This window comes from Centropristis striata, chromosome 5 (assembly GCF_030273125.1).
Source record: "Centropristis striata isolate RG_2023a ecotype Rhode Island chromosome 5, C.striata_1.0, whole genome shotgun sequence".
NCBI classification, from domain to species: domain Eukaryota; kingdom Metazoa; phylum Chordata; class Actinopteri; order Perciformes; family Serranidae; genus Centropristis; species Centropristis striata.
Window position 1 is genome coordinate 17,727,698 of NC_081521.1, and position 16,185 is coordinate 17,743,882.

At 35.4% G+C, this 16,185-nt stretch overlaps 1 protein-coding gene across 2 annotated transcripts; it reads right to left on the reverse strand.

Moving 5' to 3' along the window:
• Positions 1–223: 223 nt before the first annotated feature.
• si:dkey-150i13.2 (mitochondrial carnitine/acylcarnitine carrier protein) lies at positions 224–14,357 on the reverse strand. Of its 2 annotated transcripts, XM_059333352.1 has the most exons (9): positions 14,021–14,357; positions 12,174–12,266; positions 9,459–9,586; positions 7,893–7,983; positions 6,873–6,990; positions 5,920–5,992; positions 5,728–5,837; positions 1,803–1,924; positions 224–921 (listed from the first exon to the last, which is right to left on the reverse strand). In XM_059333352.1, exons 1-9 carry the CDS (start codon positions 14,120–14,122, stop codon positions 859–861), a joined length of 900 nt encoding a protein of 299 aa, XP_059189335.1. In that variant the 5' UTR covers positions 14,123–14,357; the 3' UTR covers positions 224–858. The 2 variants fall into 2 exon arrangements, with proteins under 2 accessions (XP_059189335.1, XP_059189336.1); XM_059333353.1 differs by lacking the exon at positions 12,174–12,266.
• Positions 14,358–16,185: the final 1,828 nt, after the last annotated feature.

A 16,185-nucleotide genomic window follows, 5' to 3' on the forward strand; every position in this document is an offset into this window, starting at 1 on the left:
ACTGTGAAGACATGATTGATTCTGTGATTCTGCTGAGACCAACGGTCACGTGACAAATATTCACTGAAAATCTGTTTACACAGAGCAGAGAGGAGAGGACAGGAGAGGCTGTTTACACAGAGCAGAGGGGAGAGACTGGAGACATGACAATACTTAAATATGATCTCTTTTTTTTCAACATTCATGACACAAAAGTGTTGTATATTTAAATTCCATTTTATTCACATTTCTTACAAAAAATTATCAGAGAAATTCAACTTTTTCTTTTTAGGATGTCTGTCATTCTAGCGGTGTTATTCTGCACAAAGACATGTTTGAGTTGTTCCCACTTCTAGCCATGATTGTGCTGATTCCATAGAGCTGCAGGACTTATAGATTTATATAGATTTTATATATTGCAGTGAAACACAAGGACACAGTGAATAAAATGTAAAAAGAGAAAAAAAGTGGACAGTAAAAAGTTGAAACTCACACTTTTTATATTGAAACTTTTTATTAAAACACTTTTATCAGAAAGCCTATAAAACTCCCCCAAGCCGAACAAGCTCCTCAATCATAAAGCATAAATTAATACTGACTTTTTGGCAGAGCTCAAGGATTAAAAACATTTAAACCCATTCTAAACTGAATGGTAATAAATTTATAATATGACATTTTACAATAAACATCACAAATAGTAAATTAACGCTTTAACTCAAAAATCATACATTCATAAGTGTGTGTTTCTGTTGCATCATCACTCACAAAAAGTGAGCGTTACAGAGGATGACAAATTTGTAAAATTAAATGTAAAATAACATTTAAGAAATTCATTACATTTCAAGAGGAAACAGAGCTTCGTTTACAAACCGACTGATGTCACCAGTTGGGCGCCAGCGTGTTCAGGCCCTTCAGCGCCACCTCGAACCCCAAAAAACAGGCCTGAGGAGGAATTAAGTCAAAGATTGTGGGAGTTAACAAGAAGAAATATGAGATAAAACTAGAAAATTTCAAAATAAATTTTGCTTGACTCTGGCCCGTGACGCTCACCCATACATTATTGACACTGCAGAGTAGTTTACAGTATATTATCTCTACCGTTGCTGAGGTATGTGACAAGTCAAGCTTTCAACTCAGAGCAATCAACAGCAAATCCTCCTGTGACATTTGACGCCACTGAGAGACAGAAAAACTGAAAAAAAATCCCCTTGAACAGAAAGCATTTTTGGCCAAACCGTAGTCCCTATTAGTGAACCGATTTCCATTTGAGCATCCTGAGTTCTTCCTGAACGTCTACATGAGTTTTGTGAAGAAAAAATGAAGAAATTGTTTTATTTAGAGCGATCAGAAGAAACTGGTACCTCTGCTTTCCTCCAGAAATTTTCCCTCCTTTTTCACATGGCGGTCTATGAGGCTGTGGGTGCCTGTTGGTGGCGTATCTGTGCGTCCTACGCCCAAACTATAACTCTGACAGCTTTACCGACCAATGTGAGTGAGAAGACGAATTTTCATACGTTTCGATGCATAAATTATTTCTGTCTGTGGCATCTGCTGCCTCAAGCGCAGTTTCCAAATTTATTTTTTGACAAATTATTCTCTCCCTCTGGACTCTAGGGATGATGTCATCGACTCTAGTCTTTCCATAGGGTCACAATGGGGGGATTTTTTTTGCCGTGTTTTTGGCAAATAATTTGAAAACCGCTTACCGAAACACTTAGAAAAGTCATAGCACACCGAGCCGGTCGATTTGATACCTTTTTAGTGTATGTGAAACCAAAACTCTGGGAGGAGTAGTCGCACAATCAATAACAGTAAAGACTTACTGCATTGGCAGGGAAGGCTCGTAGAAAGACAGCGTTGAATCCCTTGTAGAGAGCTCTAGGTCCTTCCTCTCGGAGCAGCGTCCTCAGGACGTCGACCAGACCTCTGTACTTTCCGTCTGCAGCTACACACACACACGCACATACACACACACACACACACACACACACACACAATGCAAGACTTATTAAAGAGATAAAGTGCAAGTTTGAAATGTCCAACAGATCTTCAACGGATGATAGGTTACAGAAAAAGTTACCAAAATGAAGCTTAATTTCACTTTATTCTACATGTGTCATTTAAGTCAGTCAACTTTATTATAAATGCTGCCATACGTAAAGGACATACAGAGAATTGAAATTGCGTTTCCCTCTAATCCCTGGTGCAAACAGCAGTAAACATGAAATATAAAATATAAGTAAAAGAATTAAAATAAAATAAAACTCTGTCTACATTGTATTTAATGTTTAAAAGTTTTATTTTATTTTATTCATTTAACTCTCCCACTAGTCTCACAGCCTCTAGTCCTGTATTCTTAATAGACCCCCATCACTGCTAACTTCCGGGTTGGCCTACAAAAATATGTCGCATTGTTTCCTCTCTATTGGGCCCAGGCGGTCTGAGCAGGAAGGCAAACACAGAAGTGCCTTAAACTGCTTTCTACCGAAAAATCCAATAGGGGGCGCTGACGGCAGACAATTTGATGTTAATAGTGTAAATAATGGCCCCATTAAGAAGAAAATAGAAGATAAAGAACTGTATAATTTGGGGCGTGGTTTCCTTTGATTGACAGGTCACTAACAAGATGAGCTGTCATCAGGAGAGAAGCAGAACAATTTGTATCCACAGCAATGTGTCAATAAAGTTATATGATCTATAAATAAAAGGACGTTTACCGGTTTGGTCTCATAACTTTGATCCTTTCACTGTATTTTCACTCAATGACAGTTTATTTGAACCTTTTGTTCATAAAAATGTCATGTTCAGTGTTTGGTCCATGCTAACATGAATCAGTCAGGATGAGGTGTAGAGAGAGTAGAGCGTGTAGTCAGTGATCAGATCCCTCTTGCTCCTCCACAGTCCAAATATGGTCTGCTCCCCATTTCCCGAAACAAGATGGCAATAGTGTAACGCTGAACTCAATTCCTCAAACGGGCCACAAATCAACGGGTGACGTCACGGTGACTACGTTCATTATTTATACAGTCTATGATTGGGCCTCATTGCAAGATCATCCTTTTACATGCAGTGTGCAGCTGAGACCACCAGAGGTCAGTCTCTGCTGAGAACACACAGGAGGACCACCTCATGTCTCTGATTTTACTTCTAGAGGAGACAGAACAACCTCCACAGAAGTCTTGTTATTTTTAATAAATTAAAAGAAAAATCATGCTCGTTTCCTTTAATGGTCTGTTATTTCCCCTGTTACCTTTTATTATGAAAGTAAAAAGAGTCTGTCTGTCGTTTATCGTTTATCCATTTAGTCACATGTGAGGCTGATCATTCCTGAGTGTAGGAATCATTTCAATCTTTTCCTGAAACTATCAGCCTAATAAAACCTTTCCAGTGTTCAAAGGGCATCATAATCATATTCTAGGACAGGGGTCAGCAACGTTAGAGAGCAAAAGAGCCATTGTTGGCGTAAAAAAAAGTTGGAATGGAGCCGCAAACCTTATTTTGAGTCTTACAATGAAGAGAAAACAGCCTACTAAGTTAAGCTAAAGTTAAGTAAAGATAAATTACCCTACCAACATCACTAATAGGTCACAATGACCATTTATTAAAATGATTTTGTCAGAATGCAATGAGGACCAAAGTGCAAATTTGTAATTGAAAGCTAGCCTAGCGAGGAAAAACTCAAAACTTGGCAAAATTTAGAGTTTAAGGCAGCTTCTGCAAGCAATGATTCACATTTTAGTTGATTATAATGCTGTATATAAGCTACACATTTTTACAATTGAAGAATACAGATTGCTTTGGGCCTACAACAATGATAAGTGATAATTAAAATGTACAGAAATAACAATTTTACTGCATATAATTTTTACGTCACAGCCACAGGGAGCCACTGCAGACGGCCTGAAAATATCTCATAAGAGTTTTAATATAAGAGCTGATATCTAGACATTTTCCATGGTTTTCTTGATAAAGATGGAAAATGTCTAGATATCAGCTCTTAAATGAAACTCTTATTTAGTTTAGTTGTATCAGGCATTAAAATGAACAAGAAATTGAAGAAAACAAGGGTGGTCTAATAATTTTTTCCGTGACTGTATGCGACTGTATGTATAAGCTCCTTCTTTCATTTAAATAACTCTATATTTGCACATATTGTTTCTACGGTTTATATTTTTGTGATGTATCTTTTTGATATTGTTTGTATGTTGATGCTGTTATTCCTTATTCTATGTTTATATGTAGTACTTCTTTTGCACCACAGCAAATTCCTTGTGTGTGAAAACCAACTCGGTAATAAAAACTATTGTGATTCTGATTCGTGTCTTTAAATCGTTTCCTCTCTCCTCGCCTTGTTTCTTTGCATCATCTCTCCATGCGAGGGTCAAATGACGTCACATGTTTTGGGAAACAACGCAATAAAATCTGTCCTACACCTGCTGAAAGGCTCAACAGGAGATGCACAATTATAGAGCACCATGGGCCCCTGAGAACCAGACAGAAAACATCCTTTTATTTTTGGCCCACATGTCTGACAACATGACCCTGTGTCTTCTCCTCCTCACTCCTTGAGGTGTAACAGGAAGTAGAACTGTGAAAGATTTACAGGATTAAAATAATAAAATGCCTCTGTGCCTGTTTGGGAGCATTGTGGGTTTTTGTGATTTAATTTTGCAAATTTAATGGACTGCCTTAAAACAGGCCGCTGTGGGGTGTTTACACACAAATACACATACCGTCATATACCTGTGAAATGTATAGCAATATGAAAAACTGACACTGCCAAAGCCTAAATTATTAATTCAGAGAAATTTAAGATATATGAGAATAAGAATATGAAAATATTTTTGCATGAAAGCCACTGTCTCTATAATTATAACTAGTAATTTTTTCTGTTTAATTTTTTTAAATTGTATTTTAGTTTTTTAATGTGGCCTTTGGGTTTTATTATTATTATTATTATTATTATTATTATTATTATTATTATTAGATGTATTATTTAATACAACTTATATTTTTACTTTTTTTAGCTATTTAATTTCTCAATGCATTTTACTTTTTTGTGTGGCCTTAAATTTAGAAATTAAATATATTATTATTGTTATTATTATTATTATTATTATTATTATTGTTATCATCAATATTTTATCTGTATAATTATTTATTGTATTTTATTTTTTTAACGTGGCCTTTATTTGGGTTTTATTAGAATTATTGCACTTTTTTTAATCTACCCATTTCTTTTATTTTATGTATTTTACTTTTTTAGTGTCATCTTTAATTGGGTATTATTACTATAATAATTATTATTTCTATTATTTCATTCTGTTATTTATCTGTTTAATTATTTACTGTGTTTTACTACTTTTAATGTGTCTTTTTATAAGGTTTTATTATTATTATTATAATAATTACTTCAATTTTTTATTTTTTTTATTTATCTGTTCAATTTCTTACTGCATTTAACTTTTTTAGTCTGGTCTTTAATTTAAAAATAATAAGATTATTAGATATTATTATTATTATTATTGTTATTATTATTTTATCTGTTTAATTATTTACTGAATTTTACTTTTTTTTAGTGTGGCCTTAAATTGGGTTTTATCATTATTTTTATTAATATTAATATTACTGAACGGGTACTGCCCAAATTATAAGTTATAAATTAAGATACATTTAGAATAGATAAAAAGATAAGAGTTATGAAAATAAATATAAAGATAAGAATATATAATGTTTGTTGTCTCTCACCGGTCTGGAAGTTGGATTTGAGGACGTCTGGAGGAAGAGCGATCGTCCAGTTTAATAATCCTGCGACGCCGCCAGCCAGCAGGATCTTTGGAGTGCTGAGCTGAGAAACACTAACACATGAAGACAAACACGCTGAAGTCACAGCTGAGGTTCACGGTACGTTATGAGACGAGCTGCTGCACGGTGACTCACCTTTCACCTTCAGGTGTCAGGAAGTTCTTCAGATATTCGTATGTGAGGAAGTACAGACCGTTAGAAGGCACGTCTGAAACACAGACAGAGGCTCTAAATCCAACAGTCACACATAAACAAAGATAAACAAAGAGATATTTACTCAACTTCGGCACCAAGATACAATACCATACCATGTTGATATCATCATTTTCAGCACAACCTCACCTTTATGACCTGACAATTATTTCTTCAATTTTCACTTTTTTCCCCGTTTAATCATACACTGAACTTTATTTTTTTAATGTTTAATTAGTTTATTTTAATTTTTATTATTTAATTTTTTTATGTTTTTTATATTTATTTGTTTAATTGTACTTTTTTGTGTGGTCTTTAATTATTATTATTATTACTATTATTATTATTATTATTAATAATAATAATAATAATAATAATAATAATAATAATAATACTATGATTATTATTGATTAATTCATTAATTAAATGATTAATTATTTACTGTATTTTTTATTCTGTCTTTACTACTATTATTATTATTATTATATATTTTTTAAATGGATCTGTTCAATTTTATTTTTTCAATGTGGTCATTAATTGTTTTTATAATAATAATAATAATAATATTAATAATTCAGATTGTTATGATTATTATTATTATTTTATCTGTTTAATTATTTACTGTATTTTACTGTTTAATGTGGTCTTTAATTAGGTTTTATTATTATTATTATTATTATTATTATTACAACTATAATAAATAATGACAATACATAAATATTATAATTATCATTTTTAACCCGAATAACAAACACAAGAAACCCCAACATAAAATCTGATTGTGAATATGATATATTTTAACTGACACATCGCTGCGTTTTTAAAGCGTGACATCATCAACAAGTCCTGTGATTTAATCTCCAGACGGATGAAAAATAAAAGCTCTGACGTTTTACCTCTGATGAGAGTAAGAACGGTTCCTTTGTAGACGCTGCGGATGCCCTGCTCCTGATAGAGCCGCACCGCACAGTCCACAGGACCCGAGTACTTGGACTGGCCGCTGCTCGCCTGCACCTAAAAACATATTCAACACTTATTAGAAATGTATTTATAGAGCGGACGGTGCAGGTGGCTCGAGCCCCTGACTGTGATGGTAAACTTAATTTGTGTTAAAGTTGTAGGTACCTTATTAAAATATGCAAAATACACACCATTTTATAGGAAATGTACTGTTTAATTTTACAGGGTTTTCCTGAAAAGCCTGTAAATTTACCTGAAAATTAGGCGTGCTCTCAGTTCCCACACTGCAGAAACAAAACCTGTTAAAAGTCTGGCAGCAAAGTTTCCAGGCAGAAACATCAAATATCTCAAAATCACATGCAATAACCATAAAAAAATACAAAATTAGAGTAAAAAAAATGTTTAATTACAGTATATTATTATGGTTAAACTATTTTTACTTTATTTATTTTTCTACTGTTATTTGGTATTTTTTACAGTTTACTGCATGTGATTTTGAGATATTTGATGTTTCTGTCTGGAAACTTTGCTGCCGGAAATTTTACTGTTTTGTTTCTGCAGTGTGGGAACTGACAGCAGTGCTTTTGGAGTATTTCTCTCGTCTTTTAAGTAGTAAAAGTACATTAACCTATGTAATACAATACATACAATACAACTACACATATGAGGTACTTGTATTTAGTGTTTTTTTATACTTCATATATTGCAAATATTATCAAATATCAAATATTGCACTTTTCACTTAAGTTCATTTATTCAACAGCGTTAGTTAAAAGTTATTTTGCAAATTAAGTTTATTGCAAAAAAAAAAGAAGTAACATTTAGTTTATAAAAATATGTTTTAATTTTTCATAAAATGGAAGCAGAAGTCGTCTCTTTGAACGCTAACCAAGCTATAAAGGAAATAAATTTTTTGATATAATAATGAGCAGATTGATGCATAATAAACACCTTACCTGCAGTAAACATTTGATTCTCTCTCCCGGAGCCACAATCACTGTAGTGAAGACCCCTGCCAGACACCCAGACAGGAATATTTGAGTGTGCCTGAATAGAATAGAAGCAAATCACTTTGAAAGAGCTGAGAATCAGGAGATTATTCTCTGTGGAGTTCACCAAGAATGAGATATTGCTCAGATAAAATATGTGAATCTATATGAAGCTCCAAAGGGACACAGAGCCATGCTGATTGAACCTCTGACCTTCTGATCATCGATTATCATCATAATGTGCTCTAATCTCTCCAAAAATTCAAGCTAAAACATACTTTACTTTAAATAAGAGGATGGAATCTTTGTAAAAATAAAAAGTAAATTCTGCTTTATTTCAACTGTGTGAACACATATGAGCTGCAGCTAAATTATTGTTTGCTGGAGTGAGTACCAGTCAATTCAGACTTTTTCAATCATTTCTGACAATAACCACAATAATCCCATTAATGAAAAATCTACTACTGTTAACATATTGTGAGTGTTTTCTTTATGTCATTTTGTGTACTCTGTGTAAACAGCCTCTCCTGTCCTCTCCTCTCTGCTCTGTGTAAACAGCCTCTCCTGTCCTCTCCTCTCTGCTCTGTGTAAACAGCCTCTCCTGTCCTCTCCTCTCTGCTCTGTGTAAACAGCCTTTCCTGTCCTCTCCTCTCTGCTCTGTGTAAACAGATCTTCAGTGAATATTTGTCACGTGACCTCAGCAGAATCAATCATGTCTTCAGTGTCTCTGAGGAGCAGAATTTAATGTTTTTAACAGGATCTGGTTAGTGCAAACACTTTATTTTAAATGACTCATATAATAAAGAGATTCTGACACAAATATCAACATTTTCAGACAAGTTTGGGTCACTTTTTCTAACTTTTATAATCTATGATCTGTTCAAGGACCGTTGGAAAGTTCAAACTCTGATGATAATGCCTGTTGGTGGGGCTCAGAATAGAACACAAAAGTTATTTGTTAAACCAGCTGGTGGCGCTAAAGGAGAAGTCACACACTGATTCTGAGATATTTACAAAGGAGCGTTTGTACAGATAGCAGGCGACTTTGGCCTTATCTTCTGTTCTTTGTGCATCTGTTGTAATACTTAGCAGCACAAACTTTTATCATAAGTTAGCGTGGGAGGAATGAAAGCTCCTCCAGTACAACATAACAGGAAACATGTGCACATGGAGCAATTCCAGGGCGGGGAGGAGCTGCAGGCCTGCCAGGGTTAACAGAGAATGGGCTTTTGAGGAAGACGAGGACTCACAAGGACTCGTTCTGCGGTCTGTTGGGTCTCCAGCACGTGTGACATTACTGCACACGGATATAGAACGAGAGCAGCCGGGGTCAAAATAAAAGGAGCTGTCAACATGTGGAGGAGGCAGCGAAACACGAGGAGAGGAGGGAGTCGCCTCACGTAAACGAATGACAGCCGAGGGGAGGGCAGCAGACACACAGTTATATATAGAGAGCTCCTATTCCAAGTATTACAAACACTGTAACAGAAAGACAAACAACAAACAACAAACAGCCGCACGTGTCTGACTTACGTTAGAGGTTTGCTCGGGTCTGTCTGCTGCAGCTGTTTACCCAAACCGAACCCAAAGAAACTGATGGCCATCATCGGAGCCACGCCCGCCAGGGGAGCCCCCATACCTTTATAGAGGCCGAGGAGACCCTGCACACACACACACACACACACATAAAGAGACACAGACATGCATCAATCATCTAAAGCTGGAAATGTAAAGAAATAACTGTTTCACTGCATATAATTATTTTGTCACAGTCATAGGGAGCCACTGCAGACGGCCTGAAGCGTGTCATGAGGCTCCAGAGCCGCAGGTTGCCCACCTCTGGTCTGGATAGATAATATAATGTACACTAGCAAGCATAAATTTGGGGTCACCCAGAAAATGTCTGTGTTTTTTTCCCATGAAAACAAATTGTTTTATTCATCAACTGAGTCACAAAATGAATCAAAAGTACAGCAAAGACATTGACAAGGGCAGAAATAAATATATTAAGTTGTACAAATCTCCAACTTTACCTCTAGATTAGGGGTCGGCAACCTTTACTAACAAAAGAGCCATTGTTGGCCAGAAAAACTGAAAAAATGGAGGAATGGAGCCGCAAACCTTATTTTGAGTCTTACAATGAAGATAAAACAGCATACCAAGTCTAAATTACTTTAGCCCACCAACATTGCTAATAGGTCATAATGATCATTTATTAATATGGTTTTGTCAGAATGCAATGAGGACCAAAGTGCAAAGTTTTAACTGAAAGCTAGCCTAGCGAGAGAAAACTCAAAACTTGGCAAAATTTAGAGTTTAAGGCAGCGGGCTGTGAGCTTTTGCCAGCAATGATGCACATTTAAGTTGATTAATAATGCCATATATAAGTTACACATTTCTTAAGTGAAAATTAAAATGCAAAGAAACTGTTTCACTGCGTATAATTATTTTGTCACAGTCATAGGGAGCCACTGCAGACGGCCTGAAGAGTGTCATGAGGCTCCAGAGCCGCAGGTTGCCCATCTCTGGTCTGGATAGATAATATAATGTACACTAGCACGCATAAATCTGGGGTCAATGTGTGAAAAGAATGAATCAAAAGTACAGTAAAGACATTGACAAGGGCAGAAATAATTATTTTAAGTTGTACAAATCTCCAACTTTACCAGATACTCAGAGAGCCTGAGGAAGGATCACTTTACTGCTTCTCAAATCAGATTCCAGCTGTGCTAACATGATGCCCAGGTGTTTTAATGATCAATAATAATAATAATAATTATTAATAATTCATTTTATTTATGGGCGCCTTTGTGAACACTCAAGGTCACCTTACAAAATCAACAATAAAACACTCAGTCCATCAAACAAGCAGTCATAAAAGCAGGCAATAAAACTACAAACAAATACTAATAAAACTACATAGTAATAATACTGATAATAACAAAGAGAAAGGTGGGGTCATTTAAGTGAAAGCAGATGAAATTAAAGGGAGTAGGCCTGTCTAAAAAGATGGGTTTTCAGGTGCGATTTGAAGGTGGTAATGGAAGTGGAGTTTTGGATGTAATGAGGCAGAGACTTCCAGAGGTGAGCCTTTCAACACTATAAACATGGATGCCACTGGAACATAGGACAACATAGATAAAAGATATTTAATAAGAAAATCAGCCGTTTCCAGCTCTAATAGTCATTTACCACATTAACAATATCTACACTGTTTGTCTGATCAATTTAATGTTATTCTAATTGTGAAAAATTTAGCTTTTCTTTCAAGAATAAGGACATTTCTACCCCAAAACTTTGAGCAGTAGTGTATATACAGTGGTGGAATGTAACTAAGTACATTTACTTAAGAACAGTTTTGTGGTATTTGTACTCTACTTGAGTATTTCCATTTTACACTACCGCTCAAAAGTTTGGTGTCACTTAGAAATGTCAATCCAATGTTACTTCTTCTTTTGTTTTTTTTGCCCTCTGATAGCATCCCGATATCAATCCTCTAAAACTGTGAGTGTCCTAAAAGTCTTTTTTTGGAAGTTTTCTTTATGAGTTACAATATAATATTAACAAAAAGGAGGAGGAGAAGAAGAGGATGTTTTTTATTTACAATGATACATAAACGTCATAAATTACATTGTACTATTCTTCTGTTGATGCTGAGTGTCCTGGGAGTTTATTTATATTAATGTGAGGCCTTTTAATAATCCACTTGTTTTATTTCATTTTATTATTTATCTGTTTATTTACTGTATTTGAATGTTTTAATGTTGCTTTTAATTGGGTTTTATTATTATTAAAATTATAATTGCTTAATCTGTTTAATTTCTGACTGCATTTTAATTTTTTAGTGTGGTCTGTAATTTAAAAACAATAATAATATTTAGCTATTCTTATTATTCTTATTATTACTATTCTTCTTCTTCTTCTTCTTCTTCTTATTATTATTATTATTATTAATAAATTATTAGTTGATGGAGTGTCCTGTGAGTTTAATGTGAGGCCTTTTAATAACCGTGCATCCACTTGTTTTCATGCATGTTTTTTTAATTTGCAACCATAGACTCTATCATGATACAGGACAAGTACACAGTCGCTGTTTTTTGGCAACAGAAGTGACAACATTTGGACGAGAAGGTCGCTGTGATGGCAACTCATTTCTCACAAGGTTGTCCTTTGATTGGGGGTGTGTGTGTGTGTGTGTGTGTGTGTGTGTGTGTGTGTGTGTGTGTGTGTGTGTGTGTGTGTCTTCACCTCTTTGGATACAGTCTTGCGGAAGCAGTCATACGTTCCTGTGTAGAGCACATACTGAGCGCGGGAGGCTTTGGGCTGTGTCTGTAGCCTCACCTGCAGCATACACACACACACACACACACACACACACACACACACACACACTGGTCATGTGTTTTGCAGGGGAGGATTGTTGAGACTTGAGATAAGGGAAACAACCGCCACTGTCTGCAGCTGCAGGTCACTGATAAAGTCTGACAGTTACATTAAAACACAAACATCAGCTCCACCAGCTCATTGTTTAATGCATATAATCTATATCAGAGCTCCAAATACTCTATTTGTGTGTGCATGCTCTGGTGCAATTAACTTCTTTTTTTTCCTACTGCCTGGTACATCTAAAGGTATATTTGTTTGGACAAATATAATGATAACAACAAAAAATAGCTGATAAAAGTTTAATTTAAGAGCTGATATCTAGACATTTTACATGGTTTTCTTAATGGTTTTCTTAATAACCAAAATCATCATCAGAAAACCATGGAAAATATATAGATATCAGCTCTTAAATTAAACTTTTTGTTGTTATCATTATATTTGTCAAACAAATGTACCATTAGTTGTACCAGGCATTCAAATGAACAAGAAATTGAAGTAAACAAGGGTGGTCTATTCATTTTTTCCATGACTGTTTGTGTCCTAATTTCTTGACACTTTTGCTGAGTCTAACCACATTTACAGAGATGTTTGGTGAAGCTACTTAAAGACTTTTAAATTAAAATCTAAACAACAACAATAAAAACATTTGTTTAAAAAAACGCTTAAAAGGATGCATGAAAGTAAGTGATAGAAAACGAGAATTTTTCATACATTTCTGCATCAGGATCAAGAATACAATCATCAATTATAACTTTTATAAATTAGTCCACAATTGATTCTGTAAATACCATATGCATGATCTGTGAATAGTCTTTGATAATTGCTTGTTGTGTATAATGTATGCATGGATTGTGTGGGAAGTGCAGATATAAATTAGCTGTAAGTTACATCTCTGTATGAATAAAGATAATTAAGGTAAAGATAAAGAAAAGCTCTACATCCCTATATTTAAACTGCACAAATACAAGTCTAACATGTAAACAACACGTTGCTCTCCTGGTTGGGCCATATCCAGTAGAGAAACTTAAGAAATAAAGTCTAAAGTGCAGCGAAGCAAACAGATAAGAGGCAATTTATGAGACTGAATGTGAAGACGCACCTGGTGTCGAAACTTTAACCCTAATAAACTGTTTGCCTCTCAAATTGCTCGTTGTACAGACTTTCTCTCACTTTATATCTCATTATAATGTTTTTATTTGTGTCATGACATGCTGTAAAGTCTAAATATTTGGATAAATCTATAAGTTGACTTAACTTTTGATGTAAAACTGAATATCTTTGTGTTTCTGACCTGAAAAAACAAGATATTTCACCACTTTTCTGACACTTTATGGACAAAAACAGTATATTTAAGGAAATAATCTTTTAATTCCAGCCTTAATCTGTGCTTCTCCTTTATAAATACCATCAGCAGACACTTCCATTACCACCAGACACAACGCTAAAGCCTCATTCTTGTGTTTCTTGGAGCTGCATGCCTCATGGCCTTGGTGACATTTTAAGCTGATTTATCAATAATCCCCTGAACACCTACATCTGATCACTGACTTTTTCCACCGTGAATGTCTCTTTAAAACAAGAAAAAATGCAGGATAAAAGACACAAAGGTGGAATAAAAAGAAGGCAGTGATGATGAAGGAAACATTTTGTCCTCTAATGTATAAATAAGCGTGTGTGTGTGTGTGTGTGTGTGTGTGTGTGTGTGTCACCTTGATGGTGTCCAGCGGGTGTCCGGCCAGCAGCAGGCAGGCTCCGGCCACCCCTCCGGCCACGAAGTTCTTGAGCGGAGAAACTCTTGCCTCTTCGCCCATCCTCTCCCCGCATGGCCAGAGCGCTCAGCCGGGTCAGGTCCACCTCACACCGCCGCTGACCTGTCTGCGTGTGTGTGTGTGTGTGTGTGTGTGTGTGTGTGGTGAGACAGTCTGTCTGCCTGTCTGTCTGTCTGCCTGTTTCGGAGTGTTGGACTTTGAGTCTGAGAGGGACTGAGAGCTGCTTCACTGTAAACTACTGACAGCATTAATAAACACGCAGGTCTGTTAGAGTCAAACTCTGCTGACTTCTTGCCGACTCTGACTGATTGTTTACTTTAATCACCACAGAACATATATAACCATGTAAATAAGACAGCGACCTCCGCTGGGCAAATAACTACTTTTCCTGCAGTTTCAAGCCCCTCATTCCTCCTCTACAGCGCCACCTACTGTACAAACATAAACATTCACATTGTCTAGATAGAGAATATAATAGATCACCCTTGTTTTCTCTGATTTCTTGTTAATTTTAATGCCTAGTACAACTAAAGGTGCATTTGTTTGGACAAATATAATGATATGATGAGTTTAATTTAAGAGCTGATATCTAGACATTCTCCATGGTTTTCTTGATAATGATTTTGGTTATTATCAACAAAACCATGGGAAATGTCTAGATATCAGCTCTTAAATTAAACTCTTATCAGCTATTTTTTCTTGTTATCTTTATATTTGTCCAAACAAATGTACCTTTAATTGTACCAGGCATTAAAACGAACAAGAACACAATGGTCTGATCATTTTTCCATGACTGAATGTACAGTTGTATAATGTAACTAAGTATATTTACTTAAGTGCTGTACTTAGGTACAATTTTGTGATACTTTACGACACAGCTCAAAAGTTTGGGCTCAGCAAAAAAAAAATCTCTCTGTTGTTTCCCATGAAACAAACTTTTATTCATGAAATGAGTTACAAAAATTAATCGAAAATACAGTAAAGACATTGACAAGGGGTGAAATAATCATTTTAACATGTACACATCCAGAGCCGGCCCAAGCCTCCATGGGGCCCTAAGCAGAATTCGATTGTGGGGCCCTCTATTTCTGTCAATAATATTGACTGCTGATCATTCACACACCTACTACACCTACTTGTTTACATTATCCTATTGTCAGCCTGTCTTTACACATTAATGGGGGTGGCCCCGTTAATAACATAAATAATAACAATGCAATAATAATACAAATAATGCCAATGATTGAATGATGTCCATGGTGTCACATATGTATGGTTTTTTTAATCTCACATTCAACTAGAAGAGCGAGCTAGGGTTGATTTACACATCGTTCCAAATGGTAATACATTATATAAAAAAACCTATATTATATATATTTTACTAAAAGTGGCATCTGGTTTATTATTTTGGCTTCAAAAAACTGTGACAGCAATGTGCAGAAATAAATTGTAGTGCAAGAACAACAATAAAGTGCAACAACAAATAAAATCACTTAGAAACATCTATATATCTATATATATCAAATAACATCTTTACTTCTTGAATAAGTCAACAAGCTCAGCTTGACTTTTTCCCCATTGACTAACTGACTGTCTTTAGGTATAGTGATAATGGTAACTGTCTATAGAGAGTGATAATGGTAACTTTGGCCAACATGCCTTTTGGGGAATGAAAAGTTCTCGTTAATAGGCAGTGGCCCTCTGATCACCTGCTCAGTCCTGTCTAAATCTGAGAGGAATAATAATTTTTTTTTTTTTATTGCTCTTGGGGGCCCCCAAGTGGCCACGGGGCCCTAAGCAGTCGCTTAGTTCGCTTATGCCTTGGGCCGACTCTGATCATGAATATTGGGGGAAAAATGGGTCTTCACATATTCTACATATTGACCTATTTGAATTTTTACAACCTCTCCTCTCCTGTCCTTTCCTCTCTGCTCTGTGTAAACGGGGTTTCAGTCAATATTTGTCATGCCAGCAGAATCAATTGTAAAATAAACATCTGTGTATTTTGGATATTTTCTTTCAATAGTCTAAAATAAGATGAATGTTGAAGAATGTTGTAGAAGCAGGATTTTAAAATTGACCAGTGCATGAAAAGTTTTTTTATT